Below are 12,681 nucleotides of genomic sequence, written 5' to 3' on the forward strand. Positions count from 1 at the left end.
AGACAATTCGCACCGGCTCCTATCCTTGTATCTCTCTTCCAAGAGCATTTTGTCTGCTCATGAACCACAATAGTAGGGCTGAGCTTGAGCCTATAGGCAGAGATGCCGCGGCCCGCGCCGCCCCTTAGAACCCATCTGTTGCAAAAAACCTAGGTGGGCGGTGTCTTGCCAATTTCTTAAAGAGCTCTATCATGCTACTCGGAAATCGTGATAGCGACTTCCCATTTGTTCTTTTTGGTTGTTAACCCTCTGTGTGAATAAAAAGAGATGGGGGAAGTCAAGGCTTGAGGTGTGTTAAGTAATATCGATGCATCAACTTTTATTGAGAGTTATCAAATAAGACATGGACGACAGATTACAAAGTCTGCCCCTTCAAGCAACAGTACTCAATAGATACGCCATGCCCACATCAAGGGACCCCAACCTTACCACTCTGTAAAAAGAAACCTTCCCTCGAAACAGCACAGTAGAACGCCCTTCATCTATCTCCATCCGGATCCCTCAAACATTTGGGATATAACTCCCCAACCAGACCTCCCCATCGTCAAACACCCAACCCGCATCCGCGATCTTTGTCATGTTGAGTTCGTTCCAAACAAAGACTCTAGTTCCAACAATGGGCTCAAAGCGCCTGTCGATCTGCTGGAGGATAAATGTCTGGTCGGGGACTACGCCGCCTTTGATGTGGCGCCTGAAGAGTTGGCCGAGAGTCATGTTGCTTGGAACGTCGTGGGTGGTCCAGAGGACGCCGCTGATGGCTTGCGCTTGGCGGGTACGGGTAGGGCCGCGGTGGCGGATGTTGATGCGGAGGAGCTTGGGTGTAGATTCAAGTTCGCCGTGATGAAGGTTGGATTCCTGCTTGAGATGCATCTTTGGCCCGGGGCTGGGGTTGGGTCTATATGGTAAAGTGGTTAGTTGAGCCATATGATGGTGTGAGTTTGGGTTTTTTACCAACAGCACGGATGGATCAGGGGTACCTAAGTAGATGTGGTTTCAACTAGTGGCAGTTGTGATCTTGATAGTTCTTGGGACTGATGGATGGGTTGATAGATGTGGTTGTCTAAAGTTCAGTGCCGTTTGATATAGCACGATACGACGCTAATACATGTAACACAGGCATTTACATTAATCTTTGTGATGGTTTAGATGAGTGAGACATAGTGACTCACTCGATGCACAATCACAACATTACTCAGTATTTTTTTTTATTTTTTTTTATTTTTTTAATTCATTAATTAATATTACTCAGTATGAATACTTCTTGGTATTTTATATCTTTGGGAATAATCTGGTGTGAATAAAAACATAAATAAACAGCCTAATAAATAAGAAATCCCAAGAATCTAGCAGACCCAAAGCTAACTTAAAATCCCAACCCGAAGAGAATACCAACCACGTCCTTGTCGCCGTCATATCTAAACAGAGGAGCAAAAAAAAAAAAAAGGAAGAGAAAGAACTATTAGAAAAGAAATTTCTCAGTCATCTTCATCAGTAATATCATCCTCTACCTTAGGTTTCTCCTCATTCATCTCCTCCCATGTACACCAACTCAGCAGTACGAACGCCGCAATAATTAGCACTCCACCCAATAACGCCGCGGTGCTTATCGGGGTGCCGAATATGAACCAGTCAGTTATTGCAACCAGGAAGATTGTGAGTCTGTCGTCTATTAGTATAAAGAGTTAAGAGAACAGGGGAGTACTAACAGCCCAGCAACGCTAGACAGAACGGGACTAGTGAGACTCATGAGAATCAGGAAAGACCCGCTGAACACAGCGTTGGAGAAGACGGAGATGGCAAGCATAATAGCCGCCTCACCGCTTGGGATCTCGAATGTCTCGATACCGGTCCAGTGTAGGATCGGTATTGGGATCCATAAAACACACTATTTCAAGCCACGATTAATATAACCAGACCTAACAGAGGGAAGTCGCTCGGTTACGCACCAAAGTGAAAGCCCCAATCCCGGAGCCTACGGTATTTGCGAAAATAGCGCTTCTACCCGAGGATGTACCTTCGGGCGGACACGCTACCTTCTTATAAAGGACCTCATAGAACCCATAAAGAACGCTCCCGATACCGATAATGATGTTTCCTAGGACACGGTTCTTCTCACCTTGCGTCTCATTTTCGTCGACGCTGTTACCATCACCATATGCGACAACCAGTACACCTACAATCGCGATTGCCACACTCCCGATCTTCAGCGCTCTTGGCTTTTCATGAAGCATAGGGATACTGAACGCATATGCGAAGAATGCGCTGCAATTATAAATTGCAGTTAGATCGCTTGGAGTTGTGAGCGAAACGGCAATGTACCAGGTTGACCCAGCAAAAGTGAGAGCGCAGGTTATGAATATGATCCTTTTGAGCATATAGTAGGTCGGATCGGCCCGGACCTGGGAGTGGGAAAGGCGGGTAGATGACGCCATGATCATCTGGGCAGTGGTCTTGATGTGGCTAAGATGCCCAGTGAGGAATGCCCCCCATGGCGTATTGGGTTTACGCATCTTGAGGATCAGAAGCTGAGTAGGCCAGAGAACAACCCAGGACCCGTGGGTTAAGTATCTACACCGGGGTTATTATAAGCTCAGAGGAACCGGTGGAAGGCCCGAGGGCAGCGACATACAACATGGCATATGCCTTCTGCCATCCGAGTTCAAGCTGTATGTACTGAGCCGTTTCAGTTTGTACCTGTAGGCTAAGTAAGCGAGATGAACCTCAGGACAGCAAAGCTGCATCATTGCATTAAAATACCACAAACGAAACGAGCGATAAGACCAAAAAGATCGCCGCCATCACGTACTTTTTACGATTCTCGGCTCTACCAGCTGTTAGCTCTCCGAGAGGTCCTCCTAAGTGCTGGGGGGAACACAAGTATTGACCTAGCTGAAGCGCTGGTTGGGCTTCTGCTCCGCATCTCATGTCGCCTTCTTTCCCGAGCCCTCTCGTCTACCTCAACGCCTTCATAGCTGCTTCTCCCCCTCTCGCGATCGCCTGAAGCTTCCTCGGAGAGTAGTGGCTCTGCGGATGGGCCCTCTGAGGGCTTCGGTCGTATATCCCAGTCCCACATTTCGTCGTCGCTGTCTTCTTCTGTGTGGGTAATGTTCCGAGGGTGTTGACTCTGGCCGGGACTCATCGAGGCTTATGGGGGTTGGCAGTCGTATTTGAATGGGGGCAGAGCGCGGCCGAGGGTATGCAACGGCTAGTGAACGCTTTTGGTCGATTGTTCCTTGGTAAGCGTCCTTGTGATGTGCGTATGCGGTTGAGTACCTAGAGTGCTTTACTACATGTTAGAGAGTGTTACCAAATGTTATATGAGCATAAAAGGTTTGGTAGCTGCAGATCCAGATCAAGTGATACTGTGTACCTTGGTCACAGGTGGAACTGTACTAGGTAGCAGGGCAGATGGGTGTTCACAACTATTCGTACTGGCAGCCTATTCCAAATCTCTGCAGAATAAATAGAATAAGGTATTTCTATAAAGGAAAGGGGGAGTTTAGAATCTGGTTTATAGGGGAGGTAGTGAGTGCAAGCCATTCGTCATGCTGCATGACACGGAGCCTCTGTTGATCTGTGTGTGACAGCCCCTGTCACACGTATTTTTAGGTGGCCCATCTCTTATGTAATTATTAATTCTTCGAACTGAATTAAGCTGATATGTAAGATTTAAAGATATGTTCGGTCTACGTGCGGGTTGTCTCTGGGGTGACAAGACGAGACAGGAATGTAAATCGTGTTTTGGGGTTGTCAATACTGTACTAGCTAAGTGTAGTAGAGTCCTGTCCTTACTTGTTTTACGACTCTTGTTCGGATGATATATCGCTGAACTGTATGAGTGATCCTTCATATTTCTTTTCATGATCTTTCTAACCACGTGTACGTTCTCGTTCTGTTTCAGTGAAATGCACATGTATGTAACTGATTTCTTATACACAAAGAATATCTGTGGGAAATGGCGTTTTTCGAAAGATATATTTTGCTCTGTCCGAGATTCAATTGACACATGTTTTTATGAGGATAATTAGTGTAAAGTATCCCTGGTCACGCTTCACCTCACCAGGAGTCACATCTAAATGTATCCACTCACTAGGTGTGCTTTCGTTCCAGAAAACACCCGGAAAAAGAAATAAAAATGAACGTCGAAGCTTTTAAAGATCCAGTTACGTGATCCCAGTTGAACTACCCGGAACAAAAAGAGAAAGAAGGAAAAAAATGGCCACAATAATATTTTAACTCAAGAACGTAAAAAGCAAGTTTCATAAAACCATCCCCCAAGCAAAAAGATTCTAGCCCGTCATCATCTATGATTCTACAATCTCTGCTGGAGCATCCACGATTTCCTCCGCAACATCGATCAAATCCTCCCCTGCTGCCGGTGCTTCTGCTTCTACTCTCAAATACTCATCCCACTCCGGAAACAATTCATCGTCCTCTCCTGGGACCGCGATCGCCTCACTCAGCTTCTCCTTTTTGGCATCCCTAAGGCTGTTCTTCCACTTCACTGCCACATCTTTTGTCAAGCTTGGCTTATATGTCTGTGTGAAAAGAGCCGCCTCTGGGATCCTCCCGGTTTTTACGAGGAGGTTAGCGCAATCCTCAATATCGCCCGTTTGCCACAGGCATGCGAATGCAACGTTGTTAGACCCTGCCGCATCCGCAGACTTTGATAGCTTTCTAAGACCCTCAACATTTCCAGTAGCTGTGTGAAGGAGAAGGAGTGAGCCAAGGTCCTTGGCGGCACGGAAACATTCCTCCGCGAGCACAAGGTCCCAGGCGGCGAGAGCTGCGTCACCAACAGTTTTCCAGCGGTGTTCAGCGTCGGCACTTCGAGCAATCTCAAGTGCGATTTCAAGGTTTCCGAGGCTGAGAGCGAGGTCAAAGCGGTGCTCAGGGTCGGTAGCAACCTCCAGAGCAAGCTCTTTGTAGCCTTGCCCTTCAAGGAATCGTGCAATCTTGTTCTTCTGGTCCTGAGGAATCGTTTCCAGGAGCTCTGCAGCGGCGTCCATATCGCCTCGGAGGACAACGGTTTGATACTCAACAACATTGAGAGATAGTGAGTATGAGACAACATTAACGTCCTTATCAGCAAGGTAAATATGGCCATCGCGGGGGATGTAGCCGAGAAGGTACATGGGAGAATCAAAATGAGAGATGGTGTATGTTTGATCGCCGACGAGATAGTTGAGGCGGTTAGTAGAAGTTGTGTAGATGAAGCAATCACCAACCCATTCTCCCGTGCGAACAGATTCATGGATATCAGTGATAACCTCAAAAGCAGCCTCTACACCATCATCTTCAACAGTTCCATTCTGAGCGGCAGCGACATACTCGTCTCTGTCGAATCGCAAAACGTAGAAAGCATCCTCGCAAGCAAGAGTCACAAGTTCACCACTATCAGACCAGAAAACCTATTTGAAGGAATGTCAGTTGATAATCCTTAATGTTTCAAGCTTTCCGTGGAAGCTCAATTCTATGGCTTTGGGAAGCGTACGTTATGTGGCACCACGTCGATCCTTCTAACCAAAGCGCCAGTTTCCCAGTCGAAGAGCCCAACCGTCTCAGCTCCCCGAACAGCGAGTAGAACACCACCAATCAATCCGTCAGCAGCGAATCCGACGTCCAAACCTCCAGGTTTCTCCTTGAAGTTTTTGAACAATTTAACGCTGGTCGGGCTCTCTCGAATAGCGTAATCATTGCTGTTGTCTCGAGAACCCCAAGCAAAGTCCAATGCCTGCCCGAATGCCTTGTTCCTCCAAGCCAAAGCAGTGTAGATGATATACTCTCCATCACCACAAACTGACACGAAACGGCCGTTGGGGGAGTGGAGAAGGGATTGCGGATAAATTTCACAAGACCCAAGATCTTTGTGGGGAAGTGATAATGGTTCACCATCCTTGACAGATACATCTGTAATCAAATGTCAGTTGACTGGCTGATGTAAAATCACGATGCTTTAACAAGTGCGTACCGCCGGGTTTGACAACCGCGGTCAAGACCTCGTTATGCCTCGCCCATACAATCTTTCCACCTGCATCCATACTGACAGCCGGTTCTTCCCTTCCCATCTTGATAACAACACATCCTTCGTCGAATCCGATAGCGAGGGCATTCTTGCCCCTCTGGTAGGAAACACACCATGCTCTCTCAAGTCCATAACTTAAAGTTTGCTCCAGGCGGTAGGTATTTGCGTGCCAGATCTTAACACTGCCGTCTTCAGAACCGGAAATGATTACTGGGAGCTCTGGGTGGAAGCAAGCAAAAGAAACATTCGATGTATGGCCCTCAAGTGTAGCGATTAAGGATTTATTCGTGTAATCCCAAATCTTGATTGTTCGATCATCAGAGGTGGTGAGAATATAAGGCTTGTCGGCAGCCGGGTAGTAATCGACATGATTAACACCTGTAGTTGATCAGCCATTGATCCGAAACATTTATTTTAGACGTAATAACCTACCCTTAGTCTCGTGCGCCTCTAGAGTGAAGTTAGCACTTCCTCCACCGCCCAAGCTCCAAATTTTGACCGTTCTGTCTAAACATGCAGAAGCGAATGTATTTGTGTCCTTGGGGTTAATGGCCAAGCTCATGACATAGTGGCTGTGCCCCTCAAATGTCTGTACACACTTCCAGCCCTTGTCCCAGTCCCATAACTTGATAGTCATGTCATCACTTGCAGTGAGCACGAACGGTTGTGTCGGATGCACAACGATCGAACGGATATAATCGGGATGCGCTTCGAAAGCCGCGATCTTTTCTGAAGTGTTGTAGTTGAACACCCGAAGATGGAAGTCGTCGGAACCGACCACAAACCAGTTCTTTCGCGCGATAAAGCGACCGGCACGAACAGGGACATCGGTAACCTCAAAGGTCTTTACTAGGGTTTGAGTCTCGTAGGACCAGATGTATACATGACCTTGAATTGATTAACAGGTCAGTGATTGACTTCACCCCGCCTTCTGAGACATCGTGGAGCAGGAGGCAGTACCGCTATATAAGGTGCTCAGAATCCATGGTTCAGTGGGGTGAAAATCGATCCCTTTCACTCGGTCCGAGCGGGCAAAGAGTTGTCTCTAAATGACAAAATTGATAGGATTTGATCAGCCTTGACTTCGAGATATTCCCGAGCATCCTGTGCCTCTCAGTCACCCCCGAGGAGGTGCCCATCATCTCCCCTCAACTTAAAGAACCGTATAAAAGAGTATCCGTACCTTAACGTCTAGCCGCATTATGTCTACTTCCCGGTTGAGATTCTTCTGTATTCGATTGTTTTATCTTAGGGAGTAGTTCGCGCTTGTCGATTCTGATGATAGGTAGTATCCCCTGAAGCTTTTTGCGAGAGGACAGCTGTTGTGCAGCAATCGTAGGGGTTTAGGGTAACTGATGAGGTTGAATATTGGCTTGGCAACGATTGATTCAAGGTGTATATACTACGACCACATTAAAAAGGCAACAAAAAGAAGGTAAAAAAACAGAGAAGACTTCTAAAACTACTGGGAGAAACAGAAATGGATTGTGATGTGAGAAATCGGGGCAATAGTCGAAGATGTTACCTCTATGATCGATCCCAAAGGCTTTGATATGTCTCTAGTCTAGATCTCTCATCCTCATGTACGTAGATGAACCGGGGAATGATGAATTGCTTCCTGTACACTTTAATTCCAGAGAATAGAACCAAGACCTCTTTCCCTGACCAGTGACACTACATGTAGGTCTATGTACTGCGATAAAACAATTATCCTAATTCTACGAGTATCTCATAAATCCCAATGTTCATCCAGAGTCAAGACAATTGATCGATCCTTCCGTAACATTGCCCGTTTCCAAATCTAAGCCCTCCAAGTACCTGAGTATTGAAGTGTCTACAAAAGGTTGCTCACGGCGCTGAATGCGTTGAGACTCAAAGTACGCTTAGTCATCCCGGGAATGCCTGCATACAAGTTAGACTAACAAACCTCCACGTTCACCTTAAGTCACTCCATCTCCGTACACACATTTCTCCCATCTCTCTCCCAGTGCCAACTTCGTTTTAACTTGCGAAATCCAACATGGAGTCCTCTTTACCCTCGCCAGATGCCACACCACTGCTACCACCGCCAGGCGGCGCAGATTTAAGCTCCCTCATGGCCTCGTTTTTCAACCCTTCTCTCCCCGTCTTGATTGTGACGATTATCGTCATTTTCTTGACCCCTTTACTGATCCACACACTGATATTTCGGTCACGCGCCGCAACCACTCTACCTACATTTCTCCTTGTTGGCCCAGTTGGCAGTGGAAAAACTTCTCTTATGACAGCTGTAGGTTTCTCCAGTGACCGAATGCGCACTTCCGACATATTAACGAAGAGTACAGTTTGAATCCGAAACCGAAAGTGGAAAGCCTCCTCCGGATACCCGTACCAGCCAGAGCCCTTTGTCGCTTGAATGTTCAATCTCTGCCGCTATCGCGGGAACGTCTAAATACCGCTCGGCCAATGATCCTTCAATGAAATCATACCTTAAGTTTCTCCTTTCCGACACCCCCGGACACGGAAAATTGCGTCACCTTGCATTGTCTCAGATCTCATCTCCTGTCATCCGTGGCGTCATCTTCGTTCTTGACTCTTCCTTGACCGACGTTCGTGGGACCGCTGAATACCTTTACGATGTTCTTTTGGCACTGCAAAAGGCTGCCTCCGCATCTGGTGCTACGTCTTCGCAACCTAAACGGCTGTTGATTGCCTGCAACAAGAGTGATGTGTTTACTGCACTCCCTGCTGGTAAGATACAAAAGCTCTTGGAGGAAGAGATCACCAAGATGAGAGTCTCAAGGTCCAAGGGTATTCTTGACGTTGAAGACGATGGTGAAGGTAACGAGGAGAAGGAGTGGCTTGGTGAGGGTGGAGAAGGTCCATTCGAATTCAAGGCCATGGAGGAAGTGGGCGTGGAGATTGAAGTGAAGGGTGGAAGTGTTGAAAAGAAAGACTGGAAAGAGAAATTGAGCGCGTTCATTGGTGGTTGCCTATAGTGCCCGCCCTCTTTTTCGTCTTATGATTTTAATGATTATTACTATTGCAAGAAATCGACGTGTAATGAAATAGCGAGCGGTTGGGTTAATGTTTATTCTTGGCGCTTCTTTGTGTTGTATGTAGGAGCACTTCATATAAACGTTTTATATATGTGAAGTGTCCTGACGAATGAAAGGGCGGAACGTTTAATACATGTACTCGCTACTACAATTATTCACACTTCTATTATGTGTATCAATCTTCCCGTCAGCCTTCAAGATGTTATTTGACGTCACTTATAATCAGACCGGGTAACGCTATTGTCTACGGCAAGTAATGCATACTAATTTTGCATAAAATGGGTGTGAATAATCCCTACCCCGCCAATTCACCCCACCAAATTAACATCCCAACAGCCTTTTCAAGCTCCTCTGAAATCAACCTTAGACAACCTAAAAATGGCACCAAAAGCAATCATTGCCCCGTCAATTCTTGCCTCCGACTTCGGAAATCTCTCGTCAGAATGCTCCAACGTGATCAAAGAGCACGGTGCAGACTGGCTCCACATTGATATCATGGACGGACATTTCGTGCCCAACATTACAATTGGGGCACCGGTTGTGACATGTATTAGAGGAAGCGTTGAGAGAAGTGCGGACTGGAGCAAAGGTGTTTTCGACTGCCATATGATGGTTGCTGAGGTCCGTAGTAGTAATTGCCAGTGCCTCAACAACTCTAAAAGTAGTAAACTGACAACCCGATAGCCACAAAAGTGGCTTGAGGACTTCAAGAAAGCTGGCTGCGACCTCTACTGCTTCCACTATGAAGCCGTAGTCACCTCGAAGGACCCCGCGGTGTCGCCGTCACAGCTTATTAAGAACATCCATGCCCTCGGGATGAAGGCTGGTGTTGCGATTAAGCCTGACACCCCCGCAGATGTGGTTTACCCATTGTTGGATGGTGATATCGAGAAGCCTGATGTTCGTCGTTTTCTGTCTTTAATCCCTGGCTGGATGGTGCTGACATTGGATACCAGATGGTGCTGGTGATGACCGTGGAGCCCGGTTTCGGCGGACAGAAGTTCCAGGCACGCTGCATGCCTAAGGTTGCTGCTCTGCGCGAGAGGTACCCGGAGTTGGATATCGAGGTTGATGGTGGGCTTGGTCTGGGCACAATTGACCAGGCTGCGGAGGCAGGCGCAAACGTGATCGTGGCTGGGACTGCGGTGTTTGGAGCTGAGAGCCCAGGGGAGGTTGTCAAGAGGTTGAGAGAGACTGTAGAGAAGAACCTGTCAAGATAAGGTGATCGTATTTTCTTTTTGAGATTAGGCTTTGTGGGAATGGTGTTTTTGTCTTTATTTTTCTTTTTTGTTGTCGGTTTGGGGTGTGAATGATACCTTCTTTTAGCTGCTGAGTACTGTCATTATCATAGACGACATGGGTGTCAGAACTATATACATTTCTAGCTCGTACTCACGATGACACGTTGACTAGATAGATCGAGCTTTTGACCCAATGCGGATCGATTGGCTTCGCTGCTTCACGAGATGAAATCTGTGGAGGTCGATCTGGCAAGTTCAAACCCGGGTATAACCATATAAGCTGGACCAGATAATTAATCCGAAGCCGTCGTTTTTCGCCCCATTAATATCATAATTATATAAAGAAGAGCTAATTGAAAAGATATGATGGCTAATATTGGGAAAAGAGAGATGACGAGTGATTTTGGATGCATGAACGAAAATGAAACTTGGACTCGACTCCCAACCGTGTTACTAGATCTGCATTAGTATAGAAATAGATTAACGTTTACATGTGAGATGTAAACTAATCGCCAATGATTTCTTACTCGAGACTAGGGTAACGGATGCTGTGAATAGCTCTATGAATGCCATATTCTGACTCGGAACTACTTCATAGGTCTGGCTCGAGATCTAGACTATTGCATGAGATCTGACTCGAGACTACTCCGGATCCGTAGATTCTGACTCAATACTACATGTGGTCTTAGGAATATGATAACTATCATTACCTGAGTATATCTACAAGTACATATAGTCTTAGGGAGGAGCGAAGTTGATGAAGCAATTATTGGCCTGAGATTTTTGGTATGCCTGTATATAAAGTAACATCTTTCAAGACTCAAGAGCAATCGCATTAAAAAAGTACACGGCTTGCATTTAATATGAGAGAGAATAGTTTATTAATAAAAACATAATTGATTATATACAAAGAAATAAATAAAACTATATACAAAAGAAACAAAAAACAAAAAACAAAAAAACGTCTCCAAAGAAACCCTAACCCACCAAGGAATGCTCTAACCGTAGCTTCGCGGTTCCCGTTTAAAAAATTAAACGGGGAAACCGGTGTAGAGGCCATGTTCCTAATTCGAGAGAGAACTAGGCGACAGAGGGCCACGAAGCAGTGGCTACAGCTTTTGTTCTTACTCCGGCAAGCAGGAGAAGAAAAACTTCTCATACTTTCCAGAGCAAGAACGAAATCATGCAAGCACAATTTGTAAAGGAGAGAGAGATAGGTGAAGAGAGAGCCGAATACAGTCGAATCTCCCTATAAGGGTACGGAAATACCGCGATGTCGTACCCTTATAGAGCAGTTACCCTTATAGATATTTCAGGGTTAGGTTTGGCAGAGTAGAAAGTTCACTTTTGGGAGTAAAGGGTTCGCGCAACACTGAATTCGGCAGAGTGGGAAGTTCGCGGAACTTCATCACTCTTTGGTGACGGAACTTTCAGTTTTTGGCAGTGCAACTTTCAAGGTTGTTAGCAGAACATTTTTCACTTTTTGAGGGCGAAGTGCCCCAACTTCCACTCAAAAGTTACTCTCTCTATAAGGGTAATACATCAAAAAGTTTGAAAATTTACTAAGGGTATTCTTATAGCAAGAATATAAGCATTTACCCTTAGCACTACATACTAAAAAAAGTAGCCTGCGGACCGGGCTCCTTATAAGGCGAGTATTCTTATAGAGGGTACCCTTATAGCGAGATTCGACTGTATATAGCTGGAGAAAGACTGTGTCAAGGATAAATTATTGGCCGCTCTGAGGGTAACTATAACAAACTACCAAGTTGCAATAGGCTCGGCGTGGATAAGAGATAAGACGGAGGGTGATCATGAATATCAAATGCCAAGTGCATTAATTGCTATTCCGATCAATTACGGCTACAGAGGACATCGGACGCCGGGGAGATTTTGGTGGTGGATCTTCAGGGTTCTTTACCCTACATGTGCGAGTCCGGCGCTCCAATTAACTCTCGCAATTTTGTGAAGTTGTTTGTCATGGCCTTTCATATAATAGGAGATAATTATATGTGTAATTAATAGCCAAAATTTAATACACTCGGTAGATAAAGAAGCCGTTTGTATGATTGCACAACGGTTTTCATTCTTTATGCCCAGATCAACGATCAGGAAAGCGGAAAGTGTCGATATCAAGATCATTTGGCCGGATACACTGCTCTTCGGCACCGCATAGTCCTATCCAGAGATTGGCGTGGTATCTAGGGGGAACGGACCATGATCACAGTACTTTTGTTCTTTTTAGCCACTGTTTGTTATTTACGTCATGTGCGGTCACTCGATATTGATACACAGGAGGCCTAGCGCCTTACCTTTTCTGACCGAGTTGTTGGCTGTCGCTATCAATGACTATCAAGCAAGCTGCACAGTGATGTCA

The 12,681-nt window shown here is 45.9% G+C and overlaps 5 protein-coding genes across 5 annotated transcripts; 2 read left to right on the forward strand and 3 right to left on the reverse strand.

Moving 5' to 3' along the window:
* Positions 1-501: 501 nt before the first annotated feature.
* Positions 502-870, reverse strand: H6S33_000883 (uncharacterized protein; the record flags this gene model as incomplete). Its single annotated transcript, XM_044832309.1, has 1 exon — positions 502-870. One exon carries the CDS (start codon positions 868-870, stop codon positions 502-504), a length of 369 nt encoding a protein of 122 aa, XP_044700442.1.
* Positions 871-1,475: 605 nt separating this feature from the next.
* Positions 1,476-3,139, reverse strand: H6S33_000884 (uncharacterized protein; the record flags this gene model as incomplete). The annotated part of the gene is made up of 7 exons (XM_044832310.1): positions 1,476-1,659; positions 1,707-1,885; positions 1,947-2,262; positions 2,320-2,568; positions 2,630-2,694; positions 2,758-2,824; positions 2,886-3,139. The coding sequence occupies 7 exons, from the start codon at positions 3,137-3,139 to the stop codon at positions 1,476-1,478; spliced, it is 1,314 nt and encodes a 437-aa protein (XP_044700443.1).
* Positions 3,140-4,304: 1,165 nt separating this feature from the next.
* On the reverse strand, positions 4,305-7,226 carry H6S33_000885 (uncharacterized protein; the record flags this gene model as incomplete). Its single annotated transcript, XM_044832311.1, has 6 exons — positions 4,305-5,411; positions 5,495-5,910; positions 5,972-6,403; positions 6,458-6,913; positions 6,986-7,070; positions 7,209-7,226. The coding sequence occupies 6 exons, from the start codon at positions 7,224-7,226 to the stop codon at positions 4,305-4,307; spliced, it is 2,514 nt and encodes an 837-aa protein (XP_044700444.1).
* Positions 7,227-8,045: 819 nt separating this feature from the next.
* H6S33_000886 (uncharacterized protein) lies at positions 8,046-9,003 on the forward strand (the record flags this gene model as incomplete). The annotated part of the gene is made up of 2 exons (XM_044832312.1): positions 8,046-8,294; positions 8,350-9,003. The coding sequence occupies 2 exons, from the start codon at positions 8,046-8,048 to the stop codon at positions 9,001-9,003; spliced, it is 903 nt and encodes a 300-aa protein (XP_044700445.1).
* A 438-nt stretch (positions 9,004-9,441) lies between these two features.
* Positions 9,442-10,283, forward strand: H6S33_000887 (uncharacterized protein; the record flags this gene model as incomplete). Its single annotated transcript, XM_044832313.1, has 3 exons — positions 9,442-9,684; positions 9,748-9,963; positions 10,020-10,283. The coding sequence occupies 3 exons, from the start codon at positions 9,442-9,444 to the stop codon at positions 10,281-10,283; spliced, it is 723 nt and encodes a 240-aa protein (XP_044700446.1).
* Between the last annotated feature and the right edge of the window lie 2,398 nt (positions 10,284-12,681).

Source organism: Morchella sextelata, assembly GCF_020137385.1.
Source record: "Morchella sextelata strain SCLS chromosome Unknown scls_1, whole genome shotgun sequence".
Lineage (NCBI taxonomy): Eukaryota > Fungi > Ascomycota > Pezizomycetes > Pezizales > Morchellaceae > Morchella > Morchella sextelata.